This window comes from Lepidochelys kempii, chromosome 16 (assembly GCF_965140285.1).
Source record: "Lepidochelys kempii isolate rLepKem1 chromosome 16, rLepKem1.hap1, whole genome shotgun sequence".
In the NCBI taxonomy this organism is placed as follows: Eukaryota; Metazoa; Chordata; order Testudines; family Cheloniidae; genus Lepidochelys; species Lepidochelys kempii.
Genome location: NC_136395.1, coordinates 24,112,054 through 24,126,690, shown reverse-complemented (window position 1 = coordinate 24,126,690; position 14,637 = coordinate 24,112,054). Strand labels below are relative to the sequence as shown.

General features: G+C 49.0%; 1 protein-coding gene across 3 annotated transcripts in view; it reads right to left on the bottom strand.

Annotated features, from left to right (window-relative positions):
* GSN (gelsolin) overlaps positions 1-13,857 on the bottom strand; it is a 52,852-nt gene extending 38,995 nt beyond the window's left edge. Inside the window, exons 1-2 of one of the 3 annotated variants that reach the window (XM_073314890.2) lie at positions 13,558-13,857; positions 10,986-11,037 (exon numbers count right to left, since the gene is read on the bottom strand). In XM_073314890.2, coding sequence (XP_073170991.1) covers positions 10,986-11,018 — 33 coding nt within the window. In that variant the 5' untranslated portion in view covers positions 11,019-11,037; positions 13,558-13,857. Of the gene's footprint in view, positions 1-1,002; positions 1,120-10,985; positions 11,038-13,557 lie in introns of those variants that run through there. The other 2 variants (XM_073314887.2, XM_073314888.2) reach the window with 2 other exon arrangements.
* Positions 13,858-14,637: the final 780 nt, after the last annotated feature.

Genomic DNA, 14,637 nt, shown 5'->3' with positions numbered 1-14,637 from the left:
ACCGGGGAGGGCTGAGAAGCAGGCGGCAGCTTCGCACTCAGGCCCAGGGAGGCGGAGCAGAGGGGAGGGGGAGGGGCGAGGAGGGCTGTCTGCACCGCAGCAGGTAACCCCGGGGGGGAGGGGGGGCTCAAGGGAACCACTTCCTGCCCCAGCTCACCTCCGCCTCCCTGGGCCTGAGCGCGAAGCCGCCGCCTGCTTCTCAGCCCTCCCCAGCATACCACGCGAACAGCTGATTCGCAGGAAGCCGGGGGGTGGCGGGCGGAGAAGCAGAGCGGGGCAGCGCGTTCAGGGGAGGAGGCGGAGCGGAGGTGAGCTGGGGCTGGGCACGGGGCAGGGAGCTGCTGGTGGGTGCTCTGCACACACCAAATTTTCCCCGTGGGTGCTCCAGCCTAGGTCGGTGCCTAAGGTGCCACTTTTGATGCGATCAGCCGCTCCCCCTCTTCCCCCCTTAGCTACACTCCCCCGCCCCTAGGAGCCAGAGGGACCTGCCGGATGCTTCCTGGGAGCTGCCCCAGGTAAGCACGGCTGGGACTCCCCACCTCGCCCCCCGGCAGGTCCCTCTGGCTCTTAGGGGTGGGGTGGGCACCTACTATGGTGGCCCACAAGACCCTCTCACCCGGTTCTGGGGGAAGTCAGGGGACGGGGGAGGGGGGGTTGGATGGGGTAAGAGATGGGGGGGCATCAAGGAATGCGGCGGGTTGGATGGGGCAGGAGTCCCCAGTGGGCCGAGGTGGGTCACGACCCCCTCGTGGGGTGAGGAGGGAACCGGTTGTTAAGATTTTGGCAGCTCATCATTGCTCTGGTGCAATAGAAAAACTAAATAAATAATGTATGCTGGAACAGGTACCGGCTGAACAGGTACAAATGGAGGAGCACAAACGAACATAGTAGTGCAGTTATAGTAAACAGCACGATCCAGCATTGTGCTCACGAAAAGCCTGACTAACATACTCTGCCAGTCAAGAAAATCTGAGATTGCATGATGTGGTGTAAACAACATACGCTTGCCAACTTGACCTTTCAGGAAGCGGGGGTGAAGCAGGAGGACGTCTTCTGGAATCCCAGGTCCTGCTCTGCATGAAGTCTGTGCAGTGGCTTGTCCCACTGACTCCTTTTGCTTTTACTTTCCCTTTTCCTGAAAAAAAAAAAAAAAACTTCTCTCCTCCATCTTTTCTAGGACTCTGCCTTGAATGGAGACGTGAGCAGCAAATCAGTGTACGAAGCAGAGTAGGTATAACGGGCAACATGCTGCATTTCAGTTCCCCTCCTTTCTGTCTTACCCTCCATTTTCTTTTTCACAGTGCTGCATTAAAAGCAATTTTCCGCTCAGAGAACTATTTTGGGAAGAGGGATATTTTTCGCTCAGACAAACCCCACAGGCCATGGTGCCTGATTACGGAGGAGCAGCCTGACTTCTCCATTATTGACCATGCAGGAGGGAAAAGAAGTTACACCGGCTGCATTTTAAGGTGGCAGCATTCTAGTGGACATGTCCAGTAAGTTCCAAGGGGATGCTGCTTTGAGATGGGTCTTGGTGGAAGCAGAACTAGGATCTAACGAATATAGATTCCCCCTCTCTGAGGTCTTCGTCAGGGTAGAGGGCATAACACGGGTTGCAGAATCTGTTTTGAAACAGCAAGACTGCTAATACTATATATTTGAACTATCTGCTGCACTTCTCCAAGTAGCTACATCTTGTCCTGAGCATTAAGTGTTTAACTTTTAACATGATCATTGTCCTGTGGACCCTTCTGCATCAAAAACATGTCAGTTTTATGAAAATCCTTGACATACTAAAACATCACGTGGGCTTGGTGCTGTGTGCCATCCCCATTCAAGGTGTTTTCTTTTTAAAATCTAGTCTCTGGTATCATTTCCAATTAACACAGGACCCAAATGCAAATTCATCCCTTTATGGAGAAGCTGATAACCATTTTAAGCTCTCTTTCTCTATCCCTCAGCCTCCTAAAATTGTTTGGTCATACTTTTGTTTGGAGTGATAAATGCATGATGATCTTGAAAAGACTGGGATTTTAATTTTATGTGGAGGAGAAGAATGAGAGGAGACATGACAGAAGTATACAAAATAATTAATTGCGCAGAAAAAATAAATCAGGTACTTCTACTTATCCTTTCTCATAATACAAGAAAAAGGGGACAGCCAATTAAATTGAAAAGCAGCAAATTTACAAATGATAAAGAGATTTTATGTAGAACATAATCAAAGAAATGTAGGGCTAGAAGAGACCTCAAAAGGTCATCTAGACCAGCCCCCCATGCTGAAGCAGAATTAAGTTAACCTAGACCATCTCTCACAGGTGTTTGTCTAGCCTTGTCTTAAAACCTCCAGTGATGAGGATTCCACAAACTCCTTAGGTAACTTGTTCCAATGTTTAACTATCCTTATAATTAGAAAGTCCTCTTTATAACAGCCTTTTACCCATTTGAAGATTATGTTCCCCACCACCACCACCATTCTTCTTTTTTCTAGACTAAACATGCCCAGTTCTTTCAGTCTGTCCTCACAGGTCATGTTTGCCAAACTTTGTATCATTTTGTTTCTCTCCTATGGAATCTCCCCAATTTGTTCACACCTGTCTTAAAGTGTGGTGCCCAAAACTGGATACAGTACTCCAGCTGATGTCTAGTGGCACTGAGTTCCACAAGCATCACTGAATCAGGAGTTCAGGAAGATTCAAAATAGGATTAGAAATGTATACAGAAAATGAGAACATCCACACTGCATTTCTTAACTCTTCCTGTGGAGCATGATACTGGCCAGTGTCAGATTGAGGATATTGGACTAGACAGTCCACATGGCAATTCCTATATTTCTAAATACTGTACTGTAAATACTAAATGAACAAAAACTAACCTAGAACATCTGCTTTTTGTTGTCCAGTGTTACTTAGTGTCTTACAAAAGTTACTTGATAATTCAGTTTAACAGTAATTTGCATTTGATTTTAATGAAAGACTCAGAAAATTCCACTCGTTTAAATGCAGTTTGGTAACTCTTGCTCCATTTCAAAACAAGCTGTTTCTTGAGGTAGAAGTAAAAGTGGCGATACGCTGGTGTGTTGGGTGGCACATCCCTACTATCCAGCATGCTCCTCCAGCTGACAGTTATTGATTAGCTGCATTGATGTTCACACTCGGATTATAAACCAGAAAGATCATATTTGTGAAGAGAATGAAAAAACAAATGTAACCACCAAATACATGGCAGCTATTTTAGGAATGTCATGGTTCCCACCAAAAGTCCCTGGATCAGATCACTTTCCTGCACCAGAAAATAAAAAAGAGTTGTATTCAAACCCATATAAGGCAGCATTTAGTCAAGGTGGTGAGGGATAGCTCAGTGGTTTGAGCATTGGCCTGCTAAACCCAGGGTGGTGAGTTCAATCCTTGAGGGGGCCATTTAGGGATCTGGGGCAAAAATTGGAGATTGGTCCTGCTTTGAGCAGGGAGTTGGACTAGATGACCTCCTGAGGTCCCTTCCAACCCTGATATTCTATGATTAGTACTGCTTTCTGTATTGTCAGAGGACTCGTCGTCTTGTTAGCTTTTCTCTTTTTGCAGCAGTTGCATCCAACTTTCTGATGTTGGCAGACACACTAACAATTTGTGAGTTGCCTGAGATTTGCTTACATATTTACACAAAATATTTATAAAACAAGGTTTTATAATGGAAAGTGTTAGACAACCTGTATTATAGGTGGAGCTGACAGTAACACTGCTATATTATGAAACTCGCTTGTAGCATGTGTGACAAAGCTCTGTCCTTGCCTCCGTGGCTCCCGCGTTTCCTGGCGGATTTTGCTAGCCTCAGCAGCCTACTGTGACCCTCCACGTAACCTTCTTTCTCTAGAGACAAGGGTCACAGTCTACTGAGCCATTTTCATCATAAGCCAGCAAGGGAGGGGAGGAGAAGTTATCCTTCCTTGCACAGTCTCTGTTGTCTCCCAGTCTCAGTGATTAATCAGGGGGCAAAGGTGTGGGGGGGAGCCTGGGCCCACCCTCTACTCCGGGCTCCAGCCCAGGGACCCGAATAGTATCAGCTATGGTAGCTGACCTTTTAGAAACATGACATGTACAATTCCCTGGGCTACTTCCCCCACAGCAGCCCTCACTTCCTCAAGCTCCACTTCACCCTTACCTCAGGTTCTCCTTCCCTGTGCCTGATATGGTGTGTACTACTCAGCCTCTCCAACAGCGCAACTTCCTCCCACAGCTCCTGACATGCACCCCCACCTGACTGGCTGGGAGGCTTTTAACTAGTTTCAGCCAGCCCCTGATGGGCTTCAGGTGTCCCAATCAACCTAGCCTTCTCCCTGCCTTCTGGAAAGTTCTTAATTGGCCCCAGGTGTCTTAACTGACCTGGAGCAGCTTCCATTTCACTTAACCTGGTACCAAGGATTTGTTTAGCCTGGAGCTAATATATCTATCTCCCACTACTTTTCTATAGCCATCTGGTCTTGCCCCATCACATATTCTCCCCCCCCCCAATGCTCAACACCATAGAGCTGGGCAACTTGGGACGCCAGGCAGTATGCTCGTGACAGACCATCAGTGTTGCCATGGTGGCATCCAGCCCTGTGCCGTATGCAGAACTGGAATGGTTGGAGGGATAAGAACCACCTGGTGACCCTTGCATTCTTTTCCTTATTCCGCTGCATCCACTGGAGGGGTGCATGGTCTGTCACAAGAGTAAATCGCCAGCCTAAGAGGTAATAATGCAGTGTCTCCATAGCCCATTTGACAGCAAGGCATTCTCTCTCGACTACTGCGCATTTCTGTTCTCTTGGGAGAAGCTTTCTGCTTAGGTAGAGGATTGGGTGTTCCTCTTCTCCCACCATTTGTGACAGAACTGCTCCCAACCGCACCTCAGAAACGTCTGTTTGTAAAATAAATTCCCTGTTAAAGTCCGGGACTATGAGTACGGGTCATTACAGAGGGCCGTCCGAAGGTCTGTAAATGCTCCCTCTCCTGCGTCGGTCCACTTTACCATGTCTGGACCTCGGGCCTTCACCATGTCCGCTAGGGGACTTGCCCTAGTGGCGAAGTGGGGAATAAACCGTCGGTAGTAGCCTACCACACCTAGGAACACACGGACCTGCTTCTTTCGGGTCGGCCGGGGCCAGTTTTGAATTGCCTCTAGCTTATTCGTTTGGGGCTTCACTATGCCCCTTCCCACAATATATCCCAGGTACCTAGCCTCTGCTAGCCCTATGGCGCATTTAGTGGGATTAGCAGTGAGGCCAGCCGCCTTAAGGTGTGCAGTACTGCCTCAACTTTCTCCAAGTGGGTTCCCCAGTCTGGCGTATAGATGATGACATCATCTAGGTATGCAGCTGCATAACTAGTATGGGGGCGCAGCAGCTTATCCATGAGGCGCTGGAATGTGGCTGCGGCCCCAGGTAGCCCAAAAGGGAGGACGGTGTACTGGAATAGCCCATCCGGGGTGGAAAATGCTGTCTTTTCTTTAGCTTCTTTGGTCAGAGGAATCTGCCAGTACCCTTTGGTCAGATCCAGTGTAGTCAAGAATCGGGCACTACCCAGTCGGTCAACCAGTTCGTCGATGCGTGGTAGGGGGTGTGCGTCAAATTGGGATGTTTCATTCAGTCGGCGAAAGTCATTACAGAATCTCGTGGTACCGTCAGGTTTAGGCACTAGAACAATGGGACTGAACCACTGACCGTAAGACTCTTCAATAACCCCTAACTCTAACATTTTCTTTACTTGGGCCTTGATTTCTTCTCTTTTGGCTGCTGGGATTCGGTAGGGTCTCAATGTTACCTTGGCTCCGGGGATTGTGCCGATACGGTGATAGGTCTCAGTCATCCGCCCTAGTTTTGTAGAGAACACATCTCTGTTGCGATTAATCATGTCTGCTGCCTCAATCTTTTGGATGATATCCTCACTTGCTCGTGTAAGTTATCCTCCTGGGGAAGGGTCTCCTGCATGACTAAGCATGCCTCTCGATCGTGCCAAGGTTTTAGAAAATTGAGGTGGTAAATTTGCTCCAATTTCCGGCGGCCTGGCTGCCGCACCTTATAGTTCACCTCTCCCACAGCTTCGATTATTTCGTAGGGTCCCCGCCACTGGGCCAACAGTTTACTTTCTGCTGTGGGCACCAGTACCATCACCCGATTCCCTGGTTGGAACCGTCGAAGCTTCGCTTGGTGGCTATAATGAGTTCGTTGGGTCTCCTGTACTCTCTCCAAGTGCTCCCGTACAATGGGCGTAACTCAGGTTATCCAATCTCTCATCTGCAGTACATGCTCAACTATGTTCCTTCCGGGATTTGGCTCCTCTTCCCAGGCTTCTCTGGCTATATCCAATATGCCCCGAGGGTGGCACCCATATAGTAGTTCAAATGGAGAGAAACCCGTGGAGGCTTGCGGAACCTCCCGGATAGTGAACATGAGGTAAAGCAATAGGGTATCCCAATCTTTCCCATCCCGGCTCACCACTTTCCTGATCATGGCCTTGAGGGTCCTATTGAACCTTTCCACAAGGCCATCTGTTTGCGGGTGGTATACAGAGGTCTGTAGGGCTTGTACGTGGAGCAATGAACAGAGATCTTTCATCAACTTGGACATGAAAGGTGTCCCTTTATCAGTCAATATCTCCTTGGGTAACCCAACCCAGGCAAAGATCTGTACTAGCTCCTTAGCTATTGTCTTGGAAGCTGTGTTGCGCAGGGGAACAGCTTCCGGATACCGGGTTGCATAGTCCAGTATAACAAGCACATGTTGGTGGCCCCGAGCTGTCTTCTCTAGGGGCCCTACCAGATCCATGGCTATCCGTTCGAAAGGAAGAGGTATCAAAGGGCTATGTAACTGACACTCTAGACAACAGGTGCAGTATCGCCGGACATCCTCATGTACTCCTGGCCAGAAGAACCTCCGCAGGATCCGTGCCTGGGTTTTCTCTAACCCTAGGTGTCCTCCAAACAGGTGACTGTGGGTGAGACTCAATATGGCTTTTTTATGTTTTCGTGGCACCAGAAGTTGTTGTATCTCTTGCTCCTGCATTTGCACCATGCAGTACAAGAGATCTTTCTTCACTATAAAGAAAGGTCTGGGAGCCCGGACCTTCCCATCCACGGGTATCCCATAAATCTCGGCCACCTCTTTCCTGACGTTATCATATCTGGGGTCCTCTGCCTGGTCCCGCCCAAAAGTCTCTCTCCCGGGACTAACCTGCCCAAGCTCCCAGGGGCCGGCTTCTGCTTCTTCCAACAGCTCGCTGCCGTCATGGCTGGGGGCAGCTTCTGGCTCACCTTCTGTGGTGGAAGTTTCTCTGTTGGCTGCTCACGTCCATCTGCCTACTAGGGAGATCTTCTGGCCCTGGGTCAGGATCTGGGTTCCCAAGGCCTTTGCAGCCTTCCTCTCTTTTTTGTCTTCCGGATCTTTCGGGGGGCTGAGAACAGATCCTGAGAAAACTCAGCGAACACTGGGAGTTGACATTCCCTGGTGACTAGTCGCTGTCCTCAGGGTCCCCACCTCCCTCCAGCCTCTCCGGGGGGAGAAAATTATCAAACCCTGGATAGTCCCTCCCAATGACTACAGGATATGGAAGTTTAGGAACTACGCCCACAGTCACTTCAATGGGGTTTCCCTGAACCTCTGTCTCCACTGGGATGCTGGAGTAATGGCTCACGGCCCCATGCACGCACGTCACTGGTACACGTTTGGCTTGTAGCAGCTGACTATTTTTTACCAGCTTACCCGATATGAGGGTGATAGCACTCCCGGAGTCCACAGGAGCTGTAGTCTCTGCTCCATTTATCCTCACTGGCCTGGTGTAATTATGCGGAGCTAATGCGACCCCCGCGAGGTGGATAAGGGAGCATGAGACCTCCCAATCCCCCAAATTACATTGCGTAGGCTCCTCGGTGCTGGGACACTGTGCTGCTATGTGTCCCCACATGCATAACATCTATAATTGCTTTTAATCACTCCCCTATCCTGGGGCTTAGGGGGTTTAGTCCCGGGGTTCCCCCCACTCAGGCCAATCCCTTCCTTCTGGGGTCCTCACTGGTTTTCGCCCCCCCCCCTTCTTCCACCTAGGACTCCCCAGGGGTTTGGCTGCCCAACCTTCCAGGGTTGGGGTCGGGTGCTTGCTTCGAAAGGGGCCTTCCTTGGGTAGTTGGGTCAGTTCCCTGGCTGTCATCCATCTTTCTACCACTGTGATCATCTCATCGTACGTGGACGGATTGTTCTGGCCTACCCATTTGCGGAGATCTGGCGACAGTCCCCGCATGTAATGGTTGATGACCAGGGTCTCCAAAATCTCCGGCCTGCACACCTCGGGCTGTAACCACTTCCATGCGAGGTGTAGGAGGTCAAATAGCTGGGACCTCAGGGGTTTGTTCTCCTGGTATTTCCACTCATGGAACCTCTGGGCCCTTACCGCTGCCGTTACCCCTGATCGTGCTAGGATCTCTGTCTTCAGACGGGTATAGTCAGTGGCATCCATGGCAGGCAAGTCAAAGTAGGCCTTCTGGGCCTCTCCACACAAAAAAGGGGAGAGAATGCTGGCCCACTGCTCCTGGGGCCATGCCTCACGCTGAGCAGTCCTTTCCAATGAGAGGAGATATGCCTCTACGTCATCTCCTGACGTCATCTGTGGTAGACAACCAGTGGCCCTCAGGGTTCGCATCCCATCGGACCCCCGGGCCTGGGTGGTGAGGATCTTCAACTGGTCCACCACCTCTCTCAAGAGGGCACAGTCTTGGGTCACCTGGCTCATCAATAATTGATTGGTTTCCTGCTGTAGCCGCATAGACCCCTGTTGTGCCATTGCCTGAACCCGGGTGGCCTCCTGCTGGGCTGCCGTGGCTTGTACCAGAGCTCTTACCACCTCCTCCATTGTGGTACAAAGCAAACAAACAAAAACCAAAAAAAAAAAAAATCCAAAACCCCAGTGCACTTTTATTTTTTAAACCTCTTTCCTCCGCCACACTGTGAACAAGTCCCACTCCTGACACCAGTTGTGACAAAGCTCTGTCCTTGCCTCCATGGGTCCCGCGTTTCCTGGCGGATTTTGCTAGCCTCAGTGGCTCACTGTGACCCTCCACGTAACCCTTCTTTCTCTAGAGACAAGGGTCACAGTCTACTGAGCCATTTTCATCATAAGCCAGCAAGGGAGGGGAGGAGAAGTTATCCTTCCTTGCACGGTCTCTGTTGTCTCCCAGTCTCAGTGATTAATCAGGGGGCAAAGGTGGGGGGGAGCCCGGGCCCACCATCTACTCCAGACTCCAGCCCAGGGACCCGAATAGTATCAGCTATGGTAGCTGACCTTTTAGAAACATGACATGTACAATTCCCTGGGCTACTTCCCCCACAGCAGCCCTCACTTCCTCAAGCTCCACTTCACCCTTACCTCAGGGCCTCCTTCCCTGTGCCTGATATGGTGTGTACTACTCAGCCTCTCCAACAGCGCAACTTCCTCCCACAGCTCCTGACATGCACCCCTGCCTTCTCCCTGCCTTCTGGAAAGTTCTTAATTGGCCCCAGATGTCTTAACTGACCTGGAGCAGCTTCCATTTCACTTAACCTGGTACCAGGGAATTGTTTATCCTGGAGCTAATATATCTATCTTCCACTACTTTTCTATAGCCATCTGGCCTTGCCCCGTCACACATGCTTGAAAGTAGATGCTGCCTCCCCCTTCTAGGAATTAGTCCACAGAGGTCAACTGCCCACTACGGCAATTGGCTAATGCTGCCTCTCCTTCAGCTCAACTGGTAGAGGTCTGTGCTTTGGTAATGAAAGTCCCAGGTTAAAACACTTATGATGATCAAGGGTTGAGTTTAGGTTACGTTAAGATTAAAGTTGAAACAAACAGAACTCTCTGTAATTTCTGCCTTGCTGCTCTTTAGTCATTTAGAAACAGGCAAGTCTTGATTTCTGGTTCAGTTTCTCCCTCTTCCCTCCCAACACATTGATTGTCATCAGGCTGTGGAAAATAGCCACTCACTGTGCCATGTTTGTTTTACAAGTTAAACTTTATTATGGGGGAGTTTTTCAAAGACACAAGTGGCAGATAAATACCTAGCTCCCACTGTAATTCAATGCCAGTTGTGTCTCTGAAAATCTCCCCAGTAACTTTCAGATGCATATGAAAATGTTCACCTACAAACTCACTGACTGATCATTGCTGTTCAATGAGGTATAACTACATCCCACACTCTCCTGGGGTGCTTCCAGATAAGCCAGACTGTCTTCAGGCTGAGTACCACTGAAATCCATGGTAAAGCTCCCATTGACTTTAGTGACAGGATGATCAAGCCAATAGATGGTAGTGATAACAAACTAATTCTTTCAAATGGCAAACACTCAATATAGGGTCACTGTGACTCAGTGGCCAGCATTCTCACCACCAGGTCCGGAGGTCATAGTGTGGAGTCCATTCTAAAACTTAAGACTATAGCCACTACATACATTGCAGTGCTCTGCAAGAAGTCTGCTGAAATGCTAAAAGCCATCAAATGGAGGGATCTCTTCTGCTCATGGCACTTTATCAAAGGGACTATGGTGCAAACTTTCCCATAGATAAAATTAATAACTTGGCTGCAATGTCTAAGGTTGTGTGAGAACTATTCCTGGTCACACAAATGTGGCTTCACTTGCCTCGATGGTCATTGTAGACAGTATTTAACTCGTTACTTTGTAGAGTAGTTTGAGAAACCTAGAGGAGGAAAGATGCTATAGAAGCTCCCCTTTTTATCCTAAAGTAGGAATACCCTGTGCTGAGCCATGCCATGCCCCAGCAAAGGGAAGTTTTTTTGCCAATAAACTTGCATCATGCATAAAGCTGGCTATGGAGGATGGAAAGAACTGTAATTTTATCAGTTAGAGAAATAACAGACTCAGGAAAAAGAATGATGGTAGGATCCTTGTTAGCAAAGTTGGATTTTTACATCCAAAAGCAAGTTAACATTCAAAGCAATTTATTCAAAGAGGATCTACTTACTAATGAGGCCTCCTTGAAACAAGTCATCCCCATAACTTTTTTAACTCTCTTCCTAGGAAACATTTTAAATACGTTTAAGTGTATACATCTTTGAAATTTCTATTCAAATAGTGTTTTCAAAACATACATACTCCAGGCAAAAAAAACCAAACACAAAGCCCCCAGTATTCCCGGCACTAATGAGACTTGTGCTATTTTTACCAGTGTTTGGCATCTATCCTAAATCAGTTGTAAAGCAGAGGAAGATGACCCTTTAGCCACTGATCTCCTCTGCAAATCCACCAATACAATCTTCACAGGTTTCTTATTAAGATATCCAAGAACAGCAGTGGGATGTTATGGGTAGAAGCTTCTCCAGGATTTCTGTATCAGATTACACCAGGGTATTTTTGCCTCTGGGCAACAACAACATGCATCTTCAGTATTTTGAAAAAAATTGTAACAACATTGTCAGTGATTTTATGAGAATTAAAAAAAAAAAGTTTAATTCCTTGAAACATAAAATATATGATGATGTGTTGTTAGACTATGTAATGCCAAATCACACAGGAGGCGCCCTATCATTAATCTCACATACCACACAAAACATAGGGATTTGGAACATACATTTTCTGTTCACCCCAGGGAATGTTTTACCTAAGCAAATATATTCTCTTTAATCTTAGACTGTAAGATTCTAGGAACAAAGAGCTTGTCTACTCCATGTACTGTACAGGGCTGTGTACGTTTTCAGCAGACTACAAAAAAGTAATTCTATTTTGAATCAGCTCTCCTTTCTGCAGTTAATAATTTCTCTCCCCATTCTTAGAGACTAACCAATTTATTTGAGCATAAGCTTTCGTGAGCTACAGCTCACTTCATCGGATGCATAATGTAGCTCACGGAAAGCTTATGCTCAAATAAATTGGTAAGTCTCTAAGGTGCCACAAGTCCTCCTTTTCTTTTTGTGAATACAGACTGACACGGCTGCTACTCTGAAATCTCCCCATTCTATCTATCTATCTAGGTACTTATACTGCACTCAACACTGTAGTAATAGGAAATACCTTATTGTACCTCTGAAATCATCTCACTGATCAGCCATTAATATCAATCAGTTGGTGAAATGATACCATAGCTATTCAATCAGCTGTGCGGTATTACTATATTTTCTCAAAAGGAGAATATTCTGTTTGCTTGTTTGTTTTTAAGGCACACAAAAAAACTGCTGCAGGCTTATATTTCCATTTCCACTATGGTTTGCCATCCAAAACCATTTCAGTAATGCCCCTTGATGTGGGTGTGTGCATATGCAAGCGATGACTCATAGTGACCTTCCATCTTGTCTGCTAGAATTTACAACCATATAAAATTCACAGCAGCAGCTATTACCCTAAAAGTACTACATAATTACCAAAAATAACACCCCAAATATGCAACCAAAAAGCAGCCGGGTCCATTCTGCTGCTAAGATTGAAAACAAAATGTTATCTGTTAACAGTTGTACATCTGACTACATTTTAAGTGTCCTTTTGCTAATGAAAGGTTTGTTTACTGGCTATTTAAAATTATGTGTTAATATTCTTTCAATTCCAATGAGTCACTCTGTTTCGTGTAGATGCAGCACCTAGGCTTCGCCATTGCCGGAAAAGTGGTGTACCAAAAGGCAAAGTTAGCTCTGCAGAGAGTACCATTAGTAACTTTGGGAGGTTCTGAACTTTTTGCACATGAGCTTTCTTTATTATAGATTTTGAAACAGTGCCAGAGCCTCAGGAAGGAGAGTTTATGTAAATATCAACATTCACCTCCCTTCTTGGTTAATGAGTAAGAATTCACGATGCCTCCGAAAAGAATCTAGGGCTCGGTCCTGCAGGCTGCTGCGCACCTCTCCCTCCCCTGGGAGTCAGGGAGAGTGGAGGGCACCCTGCTCCCTGCCAGGATTTGGCCCCGCCCCGGCACTACAGATACCATCCGGTGCTGGACGGGCACCCGTGGAATATTTTAGGTGGGTTTCTATTGGACACATCAAAGCAGCCACAGGATGAGGGCCAGCAGCTTTCGCCCCAGCCCCCTGCAGCGCATCAGGATTGGATTGGGTGGCTCCCTCCCGGCTGCGCTCACGCGCGTAAACCGGGGCGCACGGCGGCTCCCTGCTACCCAGGGACCCCACCTCCGGAGTCCAGGGTGCTCATGTGCCGGGGGCACACGGGCGCCCCGCACCCCGGTGCTCGGCTGCACCCCAGCTCCTGCCTTTCTGTGGAAGCTGCCGCGAGTCAAAGCCATCTCAGGCCTCCATCCTGACTCGCTGGCGTCCAGGGGGAGCGTCCCATTGTCCCCACCCGCGGTGGGTTCGGGCCCTTATTCCCCCCAAGACGGGTCTGCAGAGACTCTTTCCTCCGCCCCCAGCAGCTGGGGAGGCGGGACTGACACGTCCCCGCTCTGCCCTGCTGGAACAGGGGAGCTGCTGCGCCCCGGACTGTCTCCAGCAGGGAGCGGCCAATGGAGACGAGCCCGGAGCGAGCGCAGGCACCGGCCTCCCCCTCGCCCGTGGCATCCCCCGAGCCCTGCAGTGGGGCTCTCGTCGCGGACCTACCTGCAGCTGTTGCTTAAAGGCAGGAGACGACTTGGCGAGTTACTGCAGCGCCCGGCTGGCTGAAGGAAGCTGGCGCAGAGTGGGCTGGAGCTGGGACTGGGGCGGGGGTGGGCAGGGACTGGGGCGGGGGCACCGAGTGATTCGCGGCTCTGTCCTCCACTGAGCAGCCGCAGGAGGGGGATCCTGGGGTGGGGCCGAGCTTGTCCCTGGGACTGGGTGCAGCAGCTGGGCTCGGGGGGCGCGGGCTGTGCAGCTGGAGGCTCGCGAAGCTCGTGTGCAGTAGGGCTGGCTGCGCTGTGTCTGTGCAGCAGCCAGGACGGACGCAGACGCAACAGGAGGAAGCCGGTGAGGTTAGGTGCATAAGCATAGAGGATGTGGTCACCTCCTGGTGCAGCAGGTGGGCTGCGAGGATGCTGGAGCAGCAGCCGCAGGTGCTAATAGGGATCTGGCCTGTGATCCAGGGTCAGCAACCGCAGCCCTTTCCTGTGGCCCTAGAAGCAAAAGGACACAGCAACCGAGCTAATTGGATGTGAACTATTTGAGCCCGGTTCATTTCAGTGTAAACTCAACTGCTGAGGATGATTTGCATTAGCAAGGCGTGCTAGTGGTCTGAGTAAATAAATTAATGAGCTTCATCTAGGTTCCTAACGGTTCTTGGATCCAGGGCCAGCCCTAACTTTGCTGGGGCCTTGGTTGATTCCACTACAGGAGGGAGTACTGGGTTGTGACCTGCTGAAGTTGTCTGTGAGGTCCTCAGATGTCCGACAACCCAAGCAGCCGCCTGCCTGGCACATGCTCTTCCATGGTCCTGTCAGGATCTGTAATTTTGGAGAACTGTATACAAATGTGTACAAATTAGAAACAACTGAAAAACTTTTTTTACAGATCTCAGACTTCATTAAAACCATCGCTACACTTGGCACTAATTGGCTGCCTTATTAGAAGCATCAGCAGTGGCCAAGAATTGAATGGACCATGGGGATTAATGGACCATCCAGGTCAAGGATGAAGCACATGAGCAGGGGTTAAAAAAGGCAGTTAGAGGGGAAAAAATATGTATTTTAAAAATTGGAGGTCAAA